Source organism: Typopeltis vanoorti, chromosome 13, assembly GCF_054136105.1.
Source record: "Typopeltis vanoorti isolate ZY-2024b chromosome 13, IOZ_Tvanoo_1.0, whole genome shotgun sequence".
Lineage (NCBI taxonomy): Eukaryota > Metazoa > Arthropoda > Arachnida > Uropygi > Thelyphonidae > Typopeltis > Typopeltis vanoorti.
This window is the reverse complement of record NC_143561.1, coordinates 81,950,556-81,976,937: the sequence shown is the minus strand read 5'-3', so window position 1 is coordinate 81,976,937 and position 26,382 is coordinate 81,950,556. Positions and strand designations below refer to the sequence as shown.

Below are 26,382 nucleotides of genomic sequence, written 5' to 3'. Positions count from 1 at the left end.
AGTGTACCATGTCATTAAGCAGACGATGTAACTGCATGATTTGTGGATACAAACATTACCATACTTAACTGGTTTCCACAGAGCTCTAATCTCAACAGTATCGAACTTTGTGGGATGAACTGAAGTGTGTTGCATGAGGTCAAGGGAATCTCCCAACAACTGTTCAGGACCTCATTACATGCCTACAGGAAGAATAGTGCAAAATTCCCTGTAGGATTGCTGCAGTCATTGCAGCAAAAAGGAGGTCCTATGTCTTATTAAGTGGGTGCCATGGCTGTTTGTTTCTTACACCACGGTGTCCATTGACTTCTTTCCAAGCAGTGTGTGTATGTGCACACGCACATGTGTGCTGTGTACAAAAGCTTCTATAAACTTCTATACTGATTTTTATTAATTTTTAATATATTTTTGTCCAGAAACCCTGCTCTAGAGATTATACGTGAAAGTATTTCAAGGCCACTTCAGGTCTCCAATAAGCAAGGCAGTAGTTTCACACTAAGTGATGAAATTCATCTTCCATCTAAATAAAGATGATCAAAAACATTCGTGCTCATTAGATTCAAATCTACAGGCTTGGTTGGACAGTAGATATGCTAATGCTAACCACCACTCAGCCTGCTTATTGGAAGCCTGAAATGGCTTGAAACTTATTCCTTTTATTTTTAATTTTAACTTATTCCAGAACCCCCTTTGCTCTCAAGAGCAGAGGGGGGTTCTGGAATAAGTTAAAAATGTCTAAAAATAAAATATATAAAATCAGTAAAAAACAAAAAAGAAATCTTTAGTCTGCTCACAGTATGAATACAAAAAATACAAAAAAACAAGAAACTATCTACTTCATATAGAATATACTGAAAGAAAAATCACTATATTACATGGAAGAAAATACAAATATGAAAAACACTTAGTCTCTTGATCCAAAGAGACCAGTAGTTCAACAACAAAGACTACTCAACTGTAGCCACTAGCAGAACCCATTACTTCACATTGCTTTATTTTCTTCTTTTTAACACACCAGTAGATAGTAATCTGACTTCAGCCAAACCATAGAAATAACAATTAAGTGTTTTAATTTTTATGTTTAATGCATTCTTCTTTCTCCCTCTGCCAAGAAAGAATGATTCAGAAAGTTTTTTACTTTAAATTAAAATGCTGTGGCAGAAGTATATACAGAAAGAATAATATAGTCGGCCTGGTTGGCCGAGCAGTTTGCATATCCGCTCTCCAGCCAAAAGGCTGCGGGTTCGAATCCCGCCAGGGGCATGGATGTATGAGATTGTCTGTGAAAATACTAGTGGTGGTCGGCGGTAGATGGCGTTGGTGTAGATGATGAAGGTAGTTGGGGTTGGTGGAGACAGAGAGTTGTAGAGTAGGTGCCCTCCCTCAATGAGTCTTTCGACTCCCTGGAGGTGTTATGTAATAGTAATAATAGTCACATTGGTATTTAGGATCTGCAAAAGAGGAACTGCCTGACTTGAATAACAAAACAAAGAAAATGGGACTTCAAAAAAAGTAATAAAATAAGGAATAGTAAAACTAAAAATATAATAAAATAGTAAAATGAGGAATAGTTGTGGGGGGAATGCATTCTTGTCTTTTATATATGTACACTGGTTTCCATAAATTAGGAAGCAATGAGAAAAATCATGATACTCAAAATTGTATGATGAATGTCTATGCAATTCAGTGAAAAGTAGTATGTTATGAGATGTTGAAGGACCACAAAAATTTGAATAGTTTAATTCAGTAACAAATAGATACATGAAGACAATGGTCATAAACAAGTGGTCAAAATGTCTCAATAAGGAATGTGTCACCCCCCCCCCCCCCCTTATTGTATCACAGCAATACAATGTTTCATACCATTTGATTCATACTTTTATAGTGTTCAGGATCTCAGTTGGTAATAACTATTGCTCCCGCCAAGATCTATGTATCTCAAGGATTTTTTTTTTTTTTTTTTTTTTTTTTTTTTTTTTTTTTTTTTTTTTTGAGGGAGGAGGGGTTGAGAACAGCAACACATCTGCATACAGCATCTCAGACATGCTCAATATACTGGCCACCAGCCAGGTCTCTTCAGGAGACCTGGCTGGTGGCCAGTCCATATGTAAGATAGTCTTCTTAAAGATATTGCTCTATGAGCTTCACTCAATGAGGACTATCATTGTCTAAATGTCTCCCTTGTTGCATCCACATACAGATGAACATAGGGGTCCAAGACCCTGTCTCTAAAATATGCAGCATTCATCCTTCTCCTAAGAAGCACATACAGGTCAGTGTATCCACTCAATGAGATGCCTACCCAAACCATCACACTACCTCCACCATAAGTGTTCCTCTCATGTATATTAGAAGGTTGATAATGTGTCCCTGGTTCTCTCTACAAAGCAATACCAGTCATGCTCTAATATGGAGTATGCCTGGTGTTACATATTGCATTGCACATATTAATTTTAAGTGAAGCTTAAAAATTTAAAGAGCTATACCAAACTGCTTCCTGTTTGCACAGATAATTTTTCACTGAAGCGAAAAAAAAAATATTCTCATCTTTGAACTTTCTTCAGCAGCATCTTGAGTTCTATGCTCTACTTATTGCAAAAAATATATTATTTTTTATTGTTTGCTTTTAGCTGAGAGTTGTTTATAAATTTCGTTGTATGGAGCTAAGCACTTGTGAAGTTCTCTCTTAAATTTTGTGCTTCTTTCAGTGGAAGGATCTTCATTTAGAAAATATAACTCCAATTAAGTCTAGGCCTTTCTTTATGCTTTTTAGGGTAAAATGTTTAACTTCATCTGTGCTATTGTCCTCTGAATTAATCTAGTTTATCCCAGATGCCATTTCCACTAAATTTGCTTCATCAGTCTCTTCTTCCACCAGTAATTCTTGAATATCTTCGACATTCATATCGTCAAACCTTCCCCTCCTAGAGGGGAAGGTTTTCAATAATATAACTTATATTATAATAGAACTTAACAAGTTCCATTCTCTTTTCTGCTAGCTCGATTAGATTTTCGAGCCAGCAGAAAAGAACTTTGAACTGAATCTGGCCATATATTTTTGCAACAGGCATTTAACATTGTCGGTTTTATTTCTTTGATGGATGAAGTTATTAGATTAATACAGTCCAAAATTGTAAAAAGTTTCCATGACTTCAATGAATTCGTTGTTGACTTTATTCAAAACCCATTGCAATGATTTCCTGATGTAATTAGTTTTAAATGTAGCTATAATTCACTGATCTAAGTTAAAGTAATGAACTTGTATTTGGTGGTAAGAAAATTATTTTGACATTTGGGTGATTTAAATCTTTGGCTGGGTGCATTATCCAATATCAGTAAACTTTAAAATTTAGATTTTTCTGCTTTAAGTAGTTTTCCACACTTGTTACAAAACAGTTTAGAAACAACAGCTTGGTAACTACTGATTCATTTTTTAAATAAATCAGTAGTTACCAAGCTTTCTTATTTGCCTTCCAATATACCAGTAAAGCACTCTTATTTAGGTTTTTCATTGCACGACGATTGAGGGATTTATAAACTAGTATGGGTTTTACCATGTGATCGCCTGAAGCATTACTGCACATAAGTAATGTTACACGGTCTTTTGATGCTTTTAAAACCTAGTGCAACTTTTTCATTTTTTGAAATAAATGTTCTCTTGAGCATTTTTTTTCCACCAATGGCTCATCTCGTTGGCATTAAAAATGTGCTGTATACCCACCCTGTTCAATAATTTTTTGCAATTCCTTTGGATAAGTTTTGGCAGCTTCATTATCAGCTGATGCTCTTTCCCTTTATATTTTTATGTTTCGTAATGAAAAGCATTTTCTAAAACGGCTGAACCAACCTTTGCTAGCAACAAAGTCAGGGTTAATAGCAGATTCTCCATTTTCTTTTAAGTAGTTGTACATTTTTAAAGCTTTATGTTTAATAACATTTTGTCCATCATTGGAATCCATTTTTTTGGGCAGTCATCAATCCAAATACTTAGAACTTTTTCCATTTTTTCAAGTATTGGTGCTCTGTGACGAGCTGTCATATTTGCGGAGATAGAACAACCTGCAGCAACGGTTGCAGGTTGTTCTACAATCCAGACCAAAATGGTCTCGATTGTTGCTTCATTTAAATCCAAGGTTTTTGCAACACATGATACTCCCCCCCCCCCTTTTTTTTTTTTTTTTTTTTTTTTTAAGAAGAAGATCTAAAATCTGTATTTTTAATTCTAGCGAGGTGAAATGTCTTTTAAGAGGTACTTTTTTACTTCCGGCAGACATCATTCAGGGGCTACAAATTAATTCACAAAAAGAAATATTTAACACTTTTTTAAAAAAGGTTCGATAATGCATACAAAGAATAGTACAAAGAAGAAAACAGTGAAAGTCATAAAATATGTTTAATACTCCACGAACAAAATGAATTTAAAATTCTAATAAATTCTAAAATTCTGTACTGAAATCTGACACGACATACACGCTTGAATGAAAAATATCGAATGAGATTATGCTTGCTCTTAAAGGCTCTCATCACGTCCTGTGTTGTGCGGGGATTTCCCCAATTCTCGAACCGTGTTAGAGCGAGAACGTATTGTAGGAATGCCGGGTTATAGAGGGATTTTCCCCAATTCTCGAACCATGTTAGAGCAAAACCGTGTTGTAGCAATGCCGTGTTATACAGGGGTTACCTGTACTTATTATCAGAGAAAGTCATATGGCTTCATTTTGGCAATATAAAATAAATAAAAATAGAAAAATTGAAAACTTTGAAAGTTTTAAAAATTTGATCGGAGAACAAACTTCAGCATCAGAGTTGCCTTTGCTCTCTCTCATAAGCTCTCTGGTCAAATTTTCGTAACTTTCAATATTGTCTTTAGTGAGGTTTTTTTTTATCTACAATGATTCTGTAATGTGATACCTTTCATAATTAGCGATAAAGAAGTAAAAGAGCAGGCGAATGCAGTGATTAAGGATGAATGACTCACAAATGTCTTCCACTTAGAGCATCTAGTCTCCTGCCCATTGTATGGAATCAAAGGTATCCTCTGAATGTGACTATACCCAGACTTCCTAAATACATGACTCAGAATAGTAAGAATAGTCAGGGTTTATTCACCACCTGGTCTTAATGCTTTGTCATGCATTTACCATCAGGTTTATTTCCATGTCCTCTCCAGCATATGCCTGCAGAATCACTTAACTCCTATATTTTTGAATAGGGGAAGTTCAAGTATACAAAGAAACCAAAGACCCTACTCTGGAGAACAAACATCCAACCATTCCAAGTCCCAGTAAGCATGGCAGTGACACAGTAGCATTGAACCAGGTGAAATTACTTTTATATACCATAGCATTTAAAAAATAAAATAAAATACTGAAGGGGGCTTGCACTACTTACTTGAAGCACACCCACTTCAGTACTCAGTTTTCCAGCTTGGGAGGATCCATAAATTATGAAATTTAGCACACTGGAAAGAAAATATCAAGCAGTATTTCAAAAAGTTTAATTGAATACAAGAATAACCAAGATCAATAATTTCCTAGAATTAAAAATTGAATACGATCAAGAAAATCATAAAATCTCATTTAGTTCCAGAATGTTTGGAAGGTAAGGAGAAATTTACCACATTGTAGCAAATGATACCATGGTGATACCATTCTAAAAATTGTTAGTTTTGTTATATATTGTAATTGTTAACTGTGTTACCATTTTCTCAGTATCTAAAAATAGTGCAACTAACTGTTTTTCCAAACATATGCTAACATTTCAGCTTTGTCTGAAAAATACAAGATATTAAGAAACTGAAATCTCATGGAATTAAAATTTCAGACTGTAGCCTATGCATGGTGCAGTTACATATATATATATATATATGGAGCTAGGCTAGGCAAATGGCATTTTGAAGTCTCTTTTGTCCAACACCTTATCTAATATTAAGTAATCATGCAGAAAAATTAGTCCATTGCATGATCCAGTGCAGCCATCACGCTAAATATGTTTTTTTTCTTTTTTTATTAATACGTGGATTTGTTTTCTTCTCTTATGCTTTTAATAATTAAGCTTATTTGTTGATGTGAAATATAAATGAAAAGCATGGTCATCAGTATATGTTAAATATTTCAGCTTGCCAGAAGATAGTTCAACAGAAAATTCAAGGCATATCATCCAACAATTCTCGGCCGGGTACGCCCATCAATCATCCTCTCCGTTGTAATTACTACATGCCTGGCTCAGGTCCTCTAAATAACACCAACAATGGCTATCATCCCAATAATCCTACCAATATCCATGCCCCAGTATCTCAGACATCATCACTAGTATCAGCCTCACCCAGTCACATAGCAGGTGGACCACAGGGACAGAATACATTTAAGGTTAGGGTTTATAAGTTAATAGTCTATAAAATCACAAGTTTTTTTATATTTAATTTACATAGAAGTAAAATTTGCATTTTGATTATGAATATTTGAATATAATGAAAGGTTTCAGTTGATGAATAGACTCCATTACAGAAGGGGATATATTTCATGTAAATGTATTGATTCCTCATACAGTGTCCCATGTAAGAGTACAGTGATTCACACCATGGTTCATATGATTGAAAATACGAAAAGTTCCTTAATAGTGACTTCGTTATTTACTATCAGAAATTTTCATGCTTGTAATTTGATATGCCCAAATGATACAAATAATAGTACAAATTATACTCCTCAACTGTACACAAGGATATAAAACAAAGGATTTAGCAAGCAACCACATACCGTATAAGGAGTTTCATACCAATTTCTTTGTTTATTGTTCTCAGTGTATAGTCTTTTTATCAAACTTGACAGTTCTGTGTTATGTTTATCACTGGTTGTGGAAGACCATGAAGCTTCCACATTATCGCCTGTGTATTTAATTATTTCTTCCTAGGTAACACTCTTGTTTTTTCCCCTTCTTCAATACTGTAAACTACAAATTTAATTTCAGTGTCTCCTTTTCACATAGCTTCATTTGGATGCGAGTCAGCTGTCAGAATTAAGTGATGTATTTTTGAAAGATGATTTTTAAAATCGGGTACTAAGACAATGGTGCATGCTACATCCACTGTTATTCATTATTTGTATGCATCATGTTATGAAGGAAAGTGACATTAAATCCGATATCAAAATCAGCTGTTTATGTTATGCAGTTATGATGTTATAGTCCTATATAAATCCAGTGCAAATCTTCAGGATATTTTAATTAATTGGATAACTCTAATAAATTTGTTATAAAAATTGACAGTAAAAAGACAGCAGTTATGAATAACCAGAGAAAAAATTAACATATTTGTCATATTCTTTACTATAAAAAAAAAGGAATTAAAACAATGAGATTTATAGAGCACTTTTCTTACTGAATGTTCCAGGAAAAAATTTTGCAAGCATATTTAAAAAAAAATTCTAAGAAAAGGATTACTATTTAAGCTTCACTGATCTCAGGGAAGATCGACCATTTAATAAGGTATCACAAATACTTAGAACAAGTAAATATAGATCAAGTAAAACATTTCAGCTATTTAGGGGTGGTTTTAGAAAACTTGGCAAATTAAATATGGAAATAGCAATGGAATAAGCAAAGCTGATGTGTGGAAAGCTAGCCAAATAAATTTATATGGAATAACAGAGAATTAACCAAAACATGAAACTGGCAGTATATAAGGCTGTGTTTAACCACTTTTATTCTATGGATCTGATAGTTGGGTTAGAAATAAAATAGTTCATTAAAGACTGAGGACCACTCATCGTCTGAATAAAATGAGAGAAGAGTCTGAATAAAATGACAGATGGCAGCAGTGACAGATTCACATTAAAAACTAAGCTATTAGGAAGTAACTTGGCATTGTTTAGTATTTAAGACTGCATGAAAAGAGCTAATTTAAGGTGGTATGGTCACTTAAATAGAATGAGAGAGAGGAAAGAAACTAGTAATTGATTCAGGATGGCAGAAAATGATCCAAAAGTAGACCAATATCCAACAGTATTGGAGAGAGCTAAGAAATCACCATCAAATTAATTGGGATAAAAATTATCGATAGGAAGCTGGTAATATAAACTTAATTATTTAGTACTATCAAGTATCCTACCCTTTATGCCACATATCAGGAATTGATGACAATGAGCTAGGGCTAACATTAGCATTAGAGGCTATTCTTTAAAAAGCATGGAGATGGGAAGCAAGTAAAAAAAAAAAAGGTGTAACAAAATATAACTTCAAAAAAAATACAGTAGAATCTCCTAAAATGAAATAGATACAATTTTTTATATATAACCTGGCACATGAGATATTTATTATTATTATTACACCTTCCATGGAGTTGGCAGATCTATTGCGGGAGGTCCATTCAACTAACAACATATTTAATCATATCGAATCTTAAAATCCTTAACACTCCTTAGGCATTAACAACACATTCTGGTAATGTGTTCCATTCACTGACAATTCTCCATGTAAAACAAATCTACTTCTCCCACTCCCCTCTTCACCACATTCTTACATAACTTCCAGGGATGACCTCTGGTTCTTCCCCTCTCACCTTCTACTCTTTTTATAATCTCATCTGGATTAATCTGATAAAATCCTCTCACTAACTTAAATCTCTCTATCACCTCTTTCCTCCTATTCACCAAACTGCAATCATTTTTTCAACCTCTCTCCATAGCCAGCATTCCAAAGCCTTGATATTGTGTTAGTCACTTGCCTCTGGACTCTCTCCAATGCCTCCACATCACACTGAAAACCAGGTGACCAGATTTAAGCACAACAATTCAAGCGTGGTCTGATCAGTGCTTTATACAGTGGCACAACCACTTCCTTATCCCTGCATGTTAGAATACTTATCACAGCAGCACTATGATGTACAGCCTTTGCATCACTAGCAATATGCCCTCTAAACTTCAGTCTACTGTCAACCATCACTCCCAAATCTCTAATCTCATCCACTTTCTGCAGTATGGCACCATCGATATGGTACACAGCCTTATATTTCTGCATTCGAAAATGCAACACCTTGTACTTATTGATATAATTAAAACCACAACCCCACTCTTTTGTCCAAGTAAAAAGTCTATTCAAATCTTCTTTGCAAAAGCATTTGATAGATTACCACATGATAAGTTGGTGTACAAGCAGCAGAGGGTGGGAATATAGTATATTGGTTAGATGAATTGGAGATTAGCAGTGCTACTTATAATTCTTCCCAACTTTGCATCATCAGCAAACAACTGAATATACTCAGTCAGTCCACATGATATATCATTTACAAACAAGTTAAACAGCAGGGACATGCTACTGGTTACCTTCCTTTTTTGAGATACTGTTCCATCATACACAACCTGCTGGTATCGTTCAAAGTGCTAATCTCTGATTCATCTAACCAATATACTATATATTCCCACCCTCTGCTGCTTGTACACCAACTTATCATATGGTAATCTATCAAATGCTTTTGTAAAGTCCAAAATATGATTCTTCCTTATCTAACACACACGTTACCTTATCATAAAATGCAAGTAAATTGCTAAAACAGGACCTACCCTTTACAAACCACCCATGCTGACCATCATAAAGAATACATAGAATTCTTTATGATGGTCAGCATGGGTGGTCCATCCAATTCTGTATTCTATTCCTAATCAATCTGTCCAACACCTTGACCATAACTGCAGTTATACAGACTGGTCTATAATTGGAAACTTCTGTCCTAGAACCATGCTTGCAGAGTGGTGCTATTTTGCCTTTTTTTCAGCTTTTTGCTGAAAAGTGCTGATGAACACCTAGAACAAAAATGATATTAAAGCAACTATATTTTTGTTTGTGATATTACCACAAACAAAAACATATCTTAAAACTTTTAATCCCGTTTCATCAAATTGTAATAATTTGTTCTTTTTCTTTTAGGACATATAAGAAGACGTATCAGAGGTTTTGAAGAAATTCGTGATTATCACAACTTCTCAGCACACCCTTGTATTAGGCTCAGAAGCCAGTTAACAAAAAAAAAAACATACATGCTGGATAATGTGATATTCCTATGACTGGGTAGTTTTGGCTGACTTCAGGAAAAGACCCCAATTTAGAATTCTTCTATAACATTCTTCCCGTCATATATATATATATATAAATCCCCCCCCCTTAATAGGAGAAATTTTTCATTCTTCAGGAAATGTTGAGTTTGGTATTCTTAGATAGAGGTGCTGGACAAGGCTGTTCCTTAGCAACTTGAACCTTGAGTTTCCCCCCTCTTGTAAAAGGAAGGCTACAAGTGTGATTCCACAGGGTTCCAAATAACTGGGATGTTACTGTTCAACCTTAATGTCAGTGATACGGCTGCAAGAAGATTTTTAGTTATTTGCAGATGATTGTCATGCTGGGAGAGTTATTAGTATATTACTGATATTCTTTAGAAAGATTTCAATAAGCTAGAAGGGTGAGCAAATGAATGAAGGTGTCAGTCAAATATAGCTAAGTGTAAGGGTTTGTAATTTTGGATTCACAGCCAGGAAGCTGCATATTTTAGTTGAACAATACTGGAGGAGGCAAGGGTTCTTGGATAGAATTTTAAAATTCAGGATGTTCATTAGTGGCAAAGACAACCCAGAGGATTGCCACAATGTGAAGAACATTTACCAGCAGAATAAGAGGGGTGGTTCCATTCTATAAAGCTGTGATCAGACCATATTTGGAGTACTGTGTTCAGATCTGTTCACTAAATGAACAGAAGAATTGTTTAATAGTCATGGAACCTGCAGAATATTTATTTATTTATTTATTTATTTTTGAGGATAGAAGGATAATATTTTAGATAGAAGTTTTAGATAGAAGCAAAGTGATTGATATGATTGAAACATAAGTCGAGAGACATTTACCAGATGGACAGTAGAGAATTTTTTCATAATATGACAAGGGCAAGAGACCATCTCTGAAAGTTGCAAAAAGTAGTAAGAGAGAAGTACCTTTTTTGCATGTTTAGTAGTAGGAGCATGGAATGCATTGGTTTAGAAGGTAGTTGAAGTGTGGATTCTGTAGACTACTTTGTAAATGAGTGGTATGAATGTCCTCTAAGTCAGACCTCTCACAATGAACCTCATGACTCCACAAAGATCCTGAATAATAATAATAGTAATAAAGAAACAGACAAACCAGACAGAAAGCACATTCATTGTCTTATGCATTGTTTACTTCAATGTAAACAACAGCATAATATTAAGTTCTTTGTCTTCCATACCATTCTAGAGATTCATCATTAATATAATGAGACCAAGAATTGTGCATGCAATATTTTCCTTTTAATGATACTCCCATCCACAAAAAGGTTGTAAACCTGAAATACGTTAGTATCATGAGTGGACTAAAGGTGAGACACTCGAGCAACCATGGAGACTAAACACAGAACTTTTTTTTCTTTTAACTTTTTTTCAATGAGAATAGTGGGATTTAAACCCACTTATCCACTCAATCAATCATGGCAGCACATCTTTACCATTTTTGTCTTAGAACAAATGCTAACTTGTGTCTATATAAAGAATTGTATTTGTATAACATTAACTTCAATTTCTTATAATATTGAGTTTGATAATTTCTTTTAAATCATTTTTTAATTTTAAATTTAATTTTTTTAGGAGTCCAGTCTACGTGATGTGCGAACAAATGGCACTAGCACCACCTCCACTTTAAAAGAGACAAAATCAGAGAAACTTGATCGCCCTGTTGTCATGGATCCAGTTTCTACTACTAACATATCTATGGGAACTAAAGAGATGAAAGATTTACCTACCCCTTGTTCTACTCCAACTACATCACGTAAGACAAGAAGAAGATCTAATCTTTTCACTGTAAGTAAAAAAAGCTGCAGTACATTATAGTATAAAGTATAGAATAATATACATATAATCTTTGCTATGAATAAAATCTAATCAGGTTGACTTAATGGTTGTGGTAATAATATATGTTTCACAAGTCAAAAATTTTACCAAGTGACTTAATATTCATTCTAAGGCAAAGGTCATTGTTGGTGAGAGGAGAAAAAAAATTTGAGGCCTGATTAAATAGGTTGTGTGTGTGTGCGCACGCGTGAAGAATCTCAATTATTGGAATTACTTTTATCTGAAATTCAAACTTGTATTTTATTTCCTTTGTACTTCAAGTATATTACACAAGAAAGTTCAAGAATGCTACACACATTGCCAGCCTTGTTGGCCAAGCAGCTAGTGCATCCACTCTCCAACCAGCAGGCTGCAAGTTCAAATCCTGACACAGGCATGGATGTTTATGATCATTTTTATATGGGTAATGTCACCTCCTTCCTCGGTGCAAGACAACTGCCCTGCTTGTTGGAAGTCTAGTTTAAGAAGTTTAGTCTCTGAACTCTCTTTTGGCTTCTTGTCTGATTATATAATGAATGAACTAGAATTTATCCCATTTAGTTGGAAAAATCTGTTCATATGCTGTCTAGGACTTGAAAAACTTTTGTAATGGGTTTTCAACTACTGGAATACTGGCCTCATAGCCTTAGTTGCTTAAGTCATCTTGTTAATAATAATTTAACATATACGTCATTTTATATCTCTTCAAATTATCTTAAGATACTCATCAGCAATAATTTTACTTTTGAAATCTGTTTGCAGTGGTTTAATTCATGATAATGTGGGTAAGGTTAGTAACCCAAACCATTGTGACATCAAGAAGTGATATGGCAAGCATCAGGTACAAGTCTTAAAAATAAGTTTGATAGTGATCACAGGTTATTCTTAGGACCCTCATTATAAGAGAATTACATGGGGAAACTTTATTTTCCAATCATTACTTTTTTTTTATTATTATTTTTATTATTTCGTGACACCTCCAAGGAGTCCGAGGACTCATTGAGGGAGGACACTTACTCTACAACTCTCCATCTCCACCACTCCATCCACCAACTACACTGAACCTCTACTGTCATCTATATCAGCTCCATCTACTGCCCACCACCATAGCTAGTATTTTTTTTTTTGTCTGTAAATTACATGTGTTCTGAAGGGCCGATTTATCTGTATGAGAGATGAAAAACCTGAGTTTCCAGGAGGAAAAAACCTGCTACCTCCATATGAGATTGGCTAACTCACCTTCAACTGAAAAAGCCCATAAAAGGATTCCTCCCGTCACAACAGGAATCGAACTTAGACCTTTTCCAATCAAAGAGTGCAACATACTGTCATTCTTCCAATTGCACTACAGAGGTGCTTAGAAGAGCATAAACTTGAAAATTATCCATCCAACAACCATCTGTATAGATTGTAGAGGGTGTGAATTAGTAAGATTGTACACATAAATTCCTCAAGTAACCAATGTTTATGGAGGTCTGACTAGATCAAATAGCTTCCTACTCCATATGTATTTGTTCTGAGCACCCACTGCTACTGCTGAATCAGTTCTATCAAGGCCTTGTTTAATATTGTCGATCTATCTCAATTGGGACTAACTTCTTTTCCCAACACCTTCTGAATTATTTATCTTTAATCTTGTTGACCAAGCAAACAATAATAGTCTTCCTTTCCTTATACAAGATAGTGGTAAGAGGTGGTTGACTGCAATGTATCCTGTTGTTATTCATGAAGTTGAATAATTTCACTCCCATGATACTCCTGTTGATTAAAAGCATCAAGACCCCGATTATACTCTTACACAAGGTCTGTGTCTCAATTCCATAACACAAAACAAAAAGAACAAGAATGTTGTAAATTTTAAGTTTTATTCATACTGCTATTCTGCCATCTTTCCATAAGTTTTTGAACACTCCAGAGGCCATTCCTAATCCTCTACTTCATTCCTCACCTCACGAGTATGAATTACACAGCTATCAAATATAAATGAAGTAATATAGAAGCGACTGTTTTTTTAACATCTGTTTTCATTTTCTTGGTTTTTTCAGTGTTGTGTTGCAGCAGAGGAGTAGTTTGTTTCTCCCATATTATTTATGAATAAGGTCACATCATCAGTAAAATCCAGATTAGCTACTCTCTCTAAGATCTTAGACCATTTGGTCCTTCCCTTATGGAGTCCTGTTTCACAAAATCTGTCACTAGACTAAATAGAAAAGGTGACTCATCTCTTTGTCTTATTCCAGTTGTTACTTTACACCATTTACTATCTGCTTTATCAACTTGAACACAAACCTCAAATCTTTCATGCAAAGCAGACATAATGCTGTTAAGTTTATGTTCAGGTATTTCATAAGTTCTTACAATCTTCCATAAATTTTGCTTTCAGCTGAACCAGAAGCCTTTATGAAGTCAACAAAATGTGGTTACAGATTTAAGAAATTCTAAACATTCCTCAGTGAAAATATTCGGTGTGCAGCCTCTTCTCTTTCTGAATCATCTCTGAGATTCATCAACCCAGTCCTTCATCATGTTGAGTATAAAGCCAGAAGACCTTATGTAGAATTTGCAAAAAGTTAATACCCCTATAATTCTCATATACCATGCAATCTTCTTTCTTAATATATAATAATAAATAAATAAATCTAGAAGTATAATAATGCCCACTTTTAAAAGTGGGCATTATTATACTTCTAGTATAGTCTCTGGGAAATTTACTCCTGTGAAAGAAACTGTTCAGGATTCAGTCAGCCAAGTTAATATACTCTCTCTCTCTCCACCTCTTTTTAGCATTTTTATTTGTATAGTTAGACTCTTCACAGTTGGTATAACGGGACTAATATCAAATTAGGAAGCGGAACTAGTCTGTTCACCAAGGTATTTCAATTGCAAGACTGAATATTGTTTGAAAGATTATCAAAATGTTCTTCCTACCTAGCTAGAATGGCATCTTGTCCTTCAATTGTGTGTTCTTATTTTTAGGTTTTAATGACTTCATTCTCTCTCTTCATACATATCTTATTAACAACATATCTTATTATACATATCATACATATCTTATTACGAATGAATTGAAAGGTGATAAATTTTTTATGAGAGAGGACTTGAAAGTATTGTTAAAGGTAGCAAAAGAAAAGAGTGACAGAGTTAGAATGGTGAGTCTGTTGCCGCAGTGTGACAGAGAGGAGTTTAGAAGGAGGGCCATAATCATAAATGACATTATGCGCAGGTTATGCAGACGGTGTGGTGTGGAATTCGTGGACGTGTGGAATGAGTTTGATGGGCGAAAGGACTTATACAAGATGGATGGCCTGCATTTGAATGGACTTGTTGTGCGAAGCCTGGAAAAAGCGTTGCTGAATGAAGTGAAAATGGATGTGCAGAACCAGGGAAACTAGAACTACAAAGGATGGGGGGGGGGGTGGATATGCAGACATCAGTGAGACAGTTGCGTGTAAAAATGTATATAATGTACCTGAGCCAGCACTAAGGACAAAAAATGGGAATGGGACATTTAGAATAACGCATCAAGATAGGGGTGGGACAAAGGGATCACTGCATTGCGTGTATACTAATGCCAGGAGTATTAGGAACAAGAAGGAAGAATTTTTGGCCTTGATTGGCTCTTCCTGGCCACAGGTTATTGGCATTAGTGAAACATGGCTGACGAAAGATGATATAGTTAGTGGGATAGAATGTGTAGGTTATAGTGTGTTTAGGAGGGACAGAGAGAATAAAATGGGGGGAGGGGGGTTATTGATGATAGCTGATGAACTGCAGCCAAGGAGAATTGAAGTTGTATTGCAGGATAGTGAAAGGAGCTCATTTGAGGCTATTTGGTGTGAGATTGAGACCGGCAGAATAAAATATACAGTTGGGTGCTGCTATAGACCAGGTGATGGAATAGATGGTGGAGATAGTATGCATAAACAAATTGATGAAATGAATGGAAGGAGGGTAATTATTATGGGGGATTTCAATTATGGTAACATTGATTGGAAGGAGGAGAGGACACATGTGAGGAAGGAAATGGATTTTATTCAATTATTAAGGGATAACTATCTGAGACAGCATGTAATTGAAAATACTAGGGGTGTGAGAGGGCTTGACCTGGTAATAGCATCTCACAATTTGACTGTAATGAATATGACCATGTTGCCACCTATTGGTGAGAGTGATCATAAGGTCTTGACCTGGGAGGTGGCTAAAGGTGTGGAATTTTTGATTAAGACAGGGTATATGTGGAATTACCGTGCTGACAAGTATGACAAGCTTAGGAGATTGCTTGGATCGGTGCCATGGCATGTACAACTGCAAGGGCTGGATGTCGATAGAGCATGGGAAGTGGTCAAGGAGCATTTACAGGAGGTTATGGCTGATTGTATACCTAGGGTCCGAATAGTAAAACAAGTAGGGGTTAAATGGATGAATAACACCATTAAGCTTGAGCTGCAAAAAAAGAAACAACTGTGGAGGGAATTTAAAGAAAGGGGTGACCTGCAGGCACATGAACGGTATAAAGTGCAGGCCAGAAGGGTAACGAGTGTGGTAAAAACAGCAAAAGCCGATTATGAAAGGAAACTAACTATGCAAGCAAAAGAGAATCCGAAATAGTTCTTTCAATATGCTGCAAGCAAGGAAAAAACTGTACATGGCAAAATGATTTTAAGGAATGACGATGGTAAGGAGGTCACTGAACCAGTCGATATAGTGGAGTTACTGAGCGCTCACTTTGCAAAAGGATATCATCCAGGTAGTGACATTGAAAAAAACGAAGGAGCCATTAGTTTATATGGGAATTGTGATGAATACAGTGGAGGTGAATAGTCTATTACAGAACCTTAATGTGAATACATCTGTGGGATTGGATGGTATACCAGCACGGGTCTTGCATGAAGCGGCTAAGGAATTATCAGTGCCCTTGACCATGTTGTTTAATCTGAGTCTCGGGTCTGGTTTAGTCCCGAAGGCATGGAAAGAGGGGAAAATAATTTCACTGCATAAAGGAGGATCGAAGACTATGGTTGCAAATTACTGACCGATCAGCATATCAGGAGTTGTTGTCAAGGTCTTGGAGAAAGTAGTCAAGTGAAAAATACAGGAATGGATTGATGAAAATGAGATACTGTACAGGGGACAGCATGGCTTTGTAAAGGGTAGATCATGCCTGAGTAACTTGCTCTAGTTTTATAACAAGGCGACGGCTGAACTGGATAAGGGAAATGGGTTTACAGTGATACTGCTGGACCTGGCAAAGGCATTTGACAGGATACCACATGGAATTCTAATCCGTAAACTACAACATATAGGAATGGATATAGGGTTGGTGAGATGGATAGGTGGGTTGATTGAGAGATATCAAAGAGTAGTTTATTCAGGAGTGGAGTCCAGAAGATGGCCTGTGACTAGTGGGGTGCCACAGGGTTCTGTTCTTGGACCACTGCTGTTTAATCTGTTCATTAACGATATAGGGAAGGATCTAAGTGGAATAGTTCATTTGTTCGCTGATGATGCAAAGTTGGGGAGGGCGATAGTGAATGCAGAAGATGGCAAAGTCTTGCAGGATGACTTAGATAGATTAGAGTTCTGGGCTAAGGAGAATGGATGTCAATTTAATGTGACAAAATGTAAGGTTATGCATTTTGGGGTGAAAAGATTAGCAGCAATATACCACATGGGTGGAACTGTACTCCAAGAGATTGATGAGGCCAGGGACTTGGGAGTGTTGGTTCATAGGGAGATGAAGTTTAGGGGGCACATTGCGAAAGTAGCTAAATCAGCTCATCAACTCACTTGATTGTTGAAAAATACCTTAACGAGCAGAGACAAGCAAGTTATTGTACCTCTGTACCGAGCCTTGATAAGACCTCATCTTGACTACTGTGCCCAGATTTGGTCACCTCAGTTCCTTCTTGATGGGGAGGAGGTGGAGAGGATCCAGAGGCGAGTGACTAAGATGATAGCAGATCTATGGAATGAACCATATGAAAACAGGTTGAAGATTTGTGGGTTGCAGAAACTGGTTGATAGGCAGAAAAGGGGAGATATGATCGAGACATTCAAATTGCTAAAAGGATTCTATAAGATTAATTCAGAGGATATTTTTGAGATCAGGACTGGTGGTGGGAGAACTAGGGGACATCCATGGAAGCTGGGCAAGAGTGTGGTTAGCAGTGGTGTTAGAGCTGGGTTCTTTACTTTTAGAGTGGTAAATGAGTGGAATAAGCTGCCAGAGTCTGTTGTGGGTGCTATGACAGTGAGTGAGTTCAAGGCAAGGTATGATAGATACTGTGAGAATGTCGTATAGTTGTGTGGACATGATGTTTAGGGCCTCCCTCGATGAGCCTAAGGACTCCCTGGAGTAGCCCAAAAATAATAATAATAATAATAATAACTTCACATTGTCCTTTGTGATAATTCTCTCTAGCTGTATTCTCTGCTATGGTGTTATCAGGAATTTTGTTTACAACTGTGCTTTTACTTGTTTATTAATTTTCCTATGCCTTAGTTTGTTCTCATTATTTGGATGCTGCTCCATCCATTTCTTGCATGTGCTTTGAGTAATTAACTGCATTGCCTTACTGCTCAAATAAGTCTGTTTTTGCTTCTCTCTAACCCTTAAAAGAGAGTGACTAATATTGCGCTCAGCTTTCTTGAAGCCCCCCCCCCCCACACACACTTTTTTATATCATGATCTTGTAGACTAGTTCTTTCATAACATCTGAGCAACTCATCTTGATAAATTGTATTGTCAGCATTACTCAGTGTTGCTGTATTAAAACAGACAGTAGGCCTTTGAATACTTTTTCTGAGTTTCAGTTGCAATGAGCTCTTAACAAGTTGGTGGTGATTCTTTCTTTGTATATCATAGTGTTCTGCATTGAATTTGCCCATTCACTATTATTTAGGACATAAGCAATTGTGTTTTTGCGAATAGCATCAAGTGAAACTAAGTGCACATATAAATATCTTTATGTTTGAAATAGGTGTTTGTTATTCTTAGTCCATTTAATTTGTATAACTGGAGGTCTCTATTGTCACTCAATTACCAATGCCAGGTCCAATTACTCCTACTCAAGTGATTAGAATCATTACCAAGCCTGGCCTTCAAATCTCTCAAAATAACTATTATATCATGTCTTGAAACTACTGAGTTTTTATAACTAGTTAAAAATAAAGCACTCTTTCTTCCCCATCTTCTGAAGCTTCAGTAGGAGCAAAGCCAATCACATTTAGAGCTTTAATCCCAGTTTTAAATTTACCAGTTAAGAGTTTTTCATTAAAGCAGCTATATCTCCAAAAAGAGCACTACTAGCATTTCTGTTAAGTAACAGTCCTACATTTTACTGATGTTTCTACCATTCTCATGTCCTGAGCATATGAATTGAATGCTACTTGCCTAAATGTCATGTAATGTTTTCTTCCTGTATTTACTGTAGGTCAAGAATCTTCAACTCCTCCTGAGAAATTCTTCTCAGGAAGAGCTGAAAATTTGAGATTTTATTTGAGAATATCAAATAAAAACATTGGCTCAGCATCCTTATGATCCATATCCCAATGAAAGAAAAGTTTTACTTAGTCTGTGGAAGAATGATTTTTATTTCAGGGCCCTGTAAACCTCCTAATCATAGGTATGGATCAGTAACCTCTTCACCTTAAGTCAATGAAATTAATTACCAGGGACACAGTTGAAATCCAACAGTGCTTATAGAAGTATTGAAATATGTACTGTAAATAGATGTACAATATATACAGTTCTATACATTAAGTTATTATTATTATTATTACATGACACCTCCAGGGAGTCCAAAGACTCATCAAGGGAGGGCACCTACTCTACATCTCTCCATCTCTACCACTCAATCCACCAACTACAGTGAACTGCATCACATAGACCAATGCCATCTACTGCCCACCACCACTAGTATTTTCACAGACAATCACAAACATCCATGCCCATGGCAGGATTCAAACCCACAGCCTTTGGCTGGAGAGCCGATATGCTAACCATTCAGCCAAACACAAATCATGACTAGTAAATAATTTCTGATGTTCTTAAAATTCTTAAATATAGAAGATAATTATATAGCCATTCTAATAATTACAAATGTAGCTATTCTAAATAATGTAAGCTCAACAAAAATTATTGAGTGCTATCCTCCTTTGTCACAGTTACATTTTTGAGGGATGACATCATAAGTACCATTTAGCTAAAAGTTCTATACTTTCTCTTGGCTATATGGGAACTTCCTTTTTTAATATTTATCTCAGCACTGGCTTCTTTATCTTCGTTTATTATTATTTTTTCAACTCGCTCATTCATTGTCCATCTTACTTCTCAAATTTCTTAGATCACAATAAAAAAAGTTTACGATTTCAATTGACTATTATGCTTGCATATATCTTCTTCTAGCAAGTAAGTTTGTTGAAATTTCTTTCATTTCCTGAAGTGGGCATGGGAATACATTTAGCTAAGCAGTCTGAACAGCAATTCCAAGGAAAAGAATTTTATTGTAGATATTGTCTCACTTTATGGAGCATATGGTTTTTGTTTCCCATTTCAGTAACAGCATTCTCACTGATACATAAATGTTAGATACATCGATATTTCGTATTAAATTTGCATTTCTTTCTTAGAGATCCACATAAAAACTTTTCTAAGATCGCAAATTCAACCCTTCCCCCTCTTCTCACCCCTCTCCTCTCATGTTCCTGTTTCCCAATGACAGCTGTTTCAAAACTCACAACCAATGTGCATTCCCATTACCAAGATTAAGTGAAACTAAAGTGACAACATGGCTGACATAATACAATGATTATGCTATAATATTGCATTAAATAGGAAAACTGCTATAAGTAGACAAAATAATATATATATATATATATATATATATACACACACATACGTACACGCACACATCATTTTTACACAAAACAATAGTTCTAAAAAATCATTAACAAAACTTATGTATTAATGAAATTTACACTCAGTATTCATAACACTATAAAAAATGAAACACAAGTAATTACTTTTAAAGACTTAAATGAAACAAGCAGTGATAACAGAACAGTCATAGAAAATATTTAAGAGGAATGCAAACATGTGGTAGAAAAAACTAGCAAAAGTATGAAATGTGGAAAAGCAGCTTGAGTAGATGATATTTGACCAGAAATGCTCAAATATTGAAATATAAAAGTTTTGTAGCCGCCACAAAGCATTGCAGAATGCTTGGTCAGAAACTTGAATTCCAGGTGATTGGAGTAGAGCTCTCATAGTTCCCATCTGTAAAAATTGGAATAAAATTAAATATGATAAATACAAAGGAATTTCACTACTTAGTGTTTACAGGTAGGATTTATGCAAGTATACTTAAGAAGAGTAAGAGAAATTATGGAAGAGAAACTTTGGAGAAGTTTAAGCTATTTTCAGGCCTCTATTATTGAACTTGTTTTTCTTGCATATAGAACACATAGAGAACTAAGTACTCAATACAGTACTCAGACTCATAGACTGACTACACTGTGCATATGTTATGTTTAATGTTTCACTCCATGGTCCTGACACATAATTTTATTTTTAGTGACAATGCACTTTGCAGCTAGTTTGCTAAAATGTTCTTTACATTTGAAAAAGAATTCAGTAATTGTCTGGTTCTTACTAGATTTCTCAGTCACATATCTTTTCAGAAGCGTATTATCTTTTTTCTGTTTATAGAAAGCCAACATGTACTAGAGGAGCAGCGGCTTTCAAACATTTTGAACAGACACTCTGCTTTTAATTTTTTTTTGTAAAGAAATTCCTGTGACCAAATTTTTTTACAATTTTTCAGAAAAGAATATTTACATATAGTTCTCTTAGCATGCATATTTTATTTCAGTAAACTAAAATGTTCTTGACAGTACACAGTTACACTTCACACCAAACCAAAAGAAAAATAGCAGATGTTTATTTTAAAATTAAAACTTTTAAATTTCTAACTTGGTGTATTAATGACAATAAAATATCTAATGAGATGGTTAGGCTTGTTCTTCAGCAAGTGTTATTTTTATCAAAATATGGGTGAAGTTTTCTGAAATAAGTGCATGAAATATGGAGTTCTGTGGGAATTGTTTCACAAATAAACAATGATCTTGACCACCACCACTTTGCCTCCCCCCCAGAAAGGTTTTCATGCATCCTGAGGAGATACCCCACAGTTTGAAAACCACTGTAACAATTACACCACTACCATCATCGTTTAAAAAAAAACTATTGAAATCATATATTATCCTGAAAACACAAGAGTCAGGAAAATCTTCCAGTGAGAGTCCTGGACACAGGATTTGACTGTCTTTGCAAATGGCTGCAACCACTATGAAATAAATACATTACTACATGTCTCCCTCTCTGTTTATACACAAAAGACCAAAGAAAAACTATTCTCATCCACTATAACTGGGAATTATAGTAGGTGGGAATAATTACAGATATGTATTTAGCACTTTGAAAAGATCAAAGCACTAAATACAACTCTGTACTTAAATCCCACACTAAATTGATGACTCACATCTATTCATCTCTAATCCATTCAGGAGTGTAACTATCCCCATGACTGCCAGCTTAACCTGCTATGGATACAGGATTATCTGTTAAAATCCACCTTGAAGAACATAAGAAATACATTTGCAGCCATCATCATGGTAAGTCAGGACTGGCAGATTATGATTTGGACACCCTATCACACAAATTAAGTGGAAGAAAAACTATAGTGTTACATGTTGTCATTAGTAATCTCAGACACTATTTTTGGAATCAGCAAACTTTGCCCAAACCTTACCAAATATAGCCGTATTAATTTACCAAAAATTTGGGATCCAGTCATTTAAGACTAGATCTAACCTAATGGTTATATAAAGAACACCATTTATTAATACATCAATACATTAAGTGCATTAATTATTTTGTCCATCATTATTTTCAAATGCTTCCACTGAGTGGGAGGGGTAAAAGCAAGCTATTGTAAAAAGTGGTAGTCTGCTGTATTTGGTAGAACTTCTGCAGCTAAAGAGGAATATATAAAATAGTGTTTACAGAAGATGAAGTATTTAGAAATGCATATAAAAGCCTATTATTCTTTTAGAAAAGAAATTCAGTGTGTAAATTTGTACCAATATTATTGTTATAATGTAAAAGATATCTACAATGTGTGTGTGTGTGACTTATGAAAAAACTTATCAAATACAGTAATTATTCAAGTAGGTACTTATGGATAATAAAATAATAACCTAATTAATCCAAATGATTTTATGATTTTTACAGCCACTTAAAAAGGGTGATGATGACAAAAAATTGAAGAATGGTGAAGTTGGAAGTGGACGAGTTATACCTGTCCGACAGGTATGATGTAATTTAAATAAGTGAATCTGATCAATATTATCTTACATATGATTTTGTTTTCCTTTTTAACTCAATCATTCAAGCAGTAGTTTGTATGTGTTGTTATTACATGCAATACCTCTAGAACACAGTCAGCAGCAGTAACACTGCTTTCTGGTTGGAAGATCTTCATTTGAAACCTGAGAAGCAAGGAAGACTTTTATGGCAGCTTTTAGTCTCCTACAGAGGTGTGTGATCACTCTTCTTCTCTCCCCCCCCCCTAAAAAAAAAAAGAAACATTAACCAACCAGAGAGCATATAGAGACTGACAGAACTTGGAGATAGGATTAACATCCTTACCAAAACTAGGTTTGTAAGGAGCCAGGTTACTTAGCTGTGACTAAGTCCCTCTAGGCCTAACATATAAAAAGGAAAATAGGATATGATTATTAAGTTTGGTTGAGCAACTTTCTTTTTTTTTTTCTTTCTTTTTTATTTTATTTTATTTATTTATTATTATTTTTTTTGGTATTAAGGTTGTGTCAGCCTTCAGAGGTGAATTGTAGACTCAAATACACAAACATCATAGAAGAAAAAAATGAAAGAATTTGAAAAAGAGAAATGAACTTTGAATATTCAGTGGCAAATCCTGAAAAAAAAGCATTGATTGATTCAGCCAGAGAAGTATTCAGTGAAGTTGTCTGTAAGGATAGAAAAATCAGAACTCCAGTGAAGTGAAGGAAAAGAAGAAAGCATAATGAAAGTTCCTGGCAAGTAAATCACCTAGTGTTCTTAGTGAATACAGAGAAAAATGTAAAAATACAATGCACTGTGTAAAACTAGCTAAACCAAAGTCATGGGAAGACTTTGGTAAGAACATAGAAAATAAATATTAGGAAAGTGGCAAAATATTCTGGAGGCTATTGAAAAAGCTTAGAAATGGAGACAAAAATATTGTAAAAGGAGTAAGAGATAAATAAAAATGGCATGAAAATTGAAAATAAAATATTCTAGATGCCTGGAGTAATTGCTTTGAATGACTGCTAAATGAAAGAAGCTGTGTCAGCATGATGATAGAAAACTACCAACAGGAATACATATCCATATTTGAAGTAGAAAAGTCATCAAAAACCTGAAACTGTGGAAGTTGGAGTAGATGAAATTCGGCCAGAAATACTCAGATATTATTATTATTACATGACACCTCCAGGTAGTCCAAACGAAGGGTACCTACTCTACAACTCTCTGTCTCCACCAACTACAACTAACCGCAATGCCACCTACTGCCCACTACCACCACTAGTATTTCCGTAGACAATCGCAAACATCCATGCCTATGGCTGGATTCGAACCCGCAGCCTTTTGGCTGGAGAGTAGATATGCTAACCACTTGGCCAACCAGACTGGGCCTTATAGAGGTATAAAAGTTTTACAGTAGCCATATTGCATAATTCAGAAGACCTGGTCAGAGGGTTGAATTCCAGAGGATTGGAGAAGCTCTCATAGTATCATCTATAAAAAGTAAAATAAAACTGAATGTGAGAATTACATAGGTGTTTCCCTCCTGAATAAGATTTATGCAGGTATACTTGAAAAATGGCTAAGAAAAATTGTGGAAGCGAAGCTTGGTGAAGAACAAGCTGGATTCAGGCCAAATAGAGGTTGTCAGGATCAGATTTTTACTTTAAGACAAATAGTTGAGAAATCTTGGAAGTATAATAAGGATTTGTATTTAAGTTTTGTTGATCTGGAAAAAACATATGAGAAAGTACCAAGAGGAAAGCCCTTCAAAATGCCACATTTATGTGGTGTAAATGGGACATTATATCGAGTAATACATAGTCTCTATTTCAGCTGTAAGTCAGCAGCTAGAATTGAAGGAGGTGCAGGAAGAGGGTTTGAAGTAAAATGAAGTGTGTGCAACAAGAATGCCCATTATCTCCACTGTTATTCATTATCTATATGGATCGCATTATGAAAGAAAGTGATATTAAATCTGATATCAAAATTGGTGATGCTAATCTTAGCTCTTTACTTTATGCAGATGATGTTAGATTTCTAAATAAATCATGTAGAAGTCTGCAAGATTCTCTGTCTAAATTGAATAACTGTTGTAATAGGTTTGGTATGAAAATCAGCAATAAAAAGACAAAGACAATGAAAATAAGCAGAAAAATTTTAAATATCAACTGTATCCTGAATGCTGAACCTATAGAACAAGTAAAACATTTTAGCTATTTAGGCACAATATTTAGTGAAGATCGGAAATTAAATATGGAAATAGATAACAGAATTAGTAAAGCTGGTATGGTAGGAAGTCAGCTGAATAAATTTATATGGAATATGAAAGAAATAGTCAAAACACTAAATTAGCTGTATACAAGACAGTGTTCAGACCAGTTCTGACTTATGGATCCTAGAGAGAGTTCTGAGAAAGATTAGTGGAGGGAACAGATGGTATCAATGGCAGTATCACATCAAAAATGAAGATATTAGGGAAAAAACTGCCATTATTAGCATTCAGGAATGTGTTAGTAGAGCTAATCTCAGGTGGTATGGTCACTTAAATAGAATGGGAGAGGAAAGATTAGCAGAACAAGTATTGCCAGGTTGGCAAGAAGAAGACCCAGAGGAAGATGTAGATGGATTGATGCAGTAAAAAGTGCCTTAAAAGACAGAAATATAAGATCTGATAATATTGGAGTCTTGACAGATAACAAATTAATTTGGAGGAAAATTATTGATGGGAAGTTAATAATGGTGTAACATTTTCATGTAGTACTATCATAATTATCCTATACACCCCCTGAGGCTATGAGGAATTTGATGATACAAACCTTATTTGCAAGTAAGTTATACCAGGCTCCTGCTTTTGTGAAAAAAACAGGCCAAATAGTGAAAATTCAGCTAATGAAACTCTTTCAGCCTTAGCAGAACTGAAGACTGGCACCATCAACCTAAGAAACGTCAGTGGAAATGAAGTGGAGCGAGCAGAAGAATTACAGAAGTATATAAAAAAATTCATTTTCTAAGATGATTGAAATTGAACAATAAGAGTTATTGGTGCATATGGTTCCATGTTTTTCCAAAGATTTTGTAAATTATGTGATGATTGTATGGATAACAAAGTTGTTTTGCCTCTTTACAAGG

At 35.2% G+C, this 26,382-nt stretch overlaps 1 protein-coding gene across 1 annotated transcript in view; it reads left to right on the top strand.

The window, feature by feature from the left end:
* LOC150100317 (centaurin-gamma-1A-like) overlaps positions 1–26,382 on the top strand; it is a 418,649-nt gene that overhangs the window by 278,364 nt on the left and 113,903 nt on the right. The window contains exons 7-9 of the mRNA XM_090402635.1: positions 6,118–6,368; positions 11,640–11,852; positions 23,176–23,253. Coding sequence (XP_090258761.1) covers positions 6,118–6,368; positions 11,640–11,852; positions 23,176–23,253 — 542 coding nt within the window. The remainder of the gene's footprint in view (positions 1–6,117; positions 6,369–11,639; positions 11,853–23,175; positions 23,254–26,382) is intronic.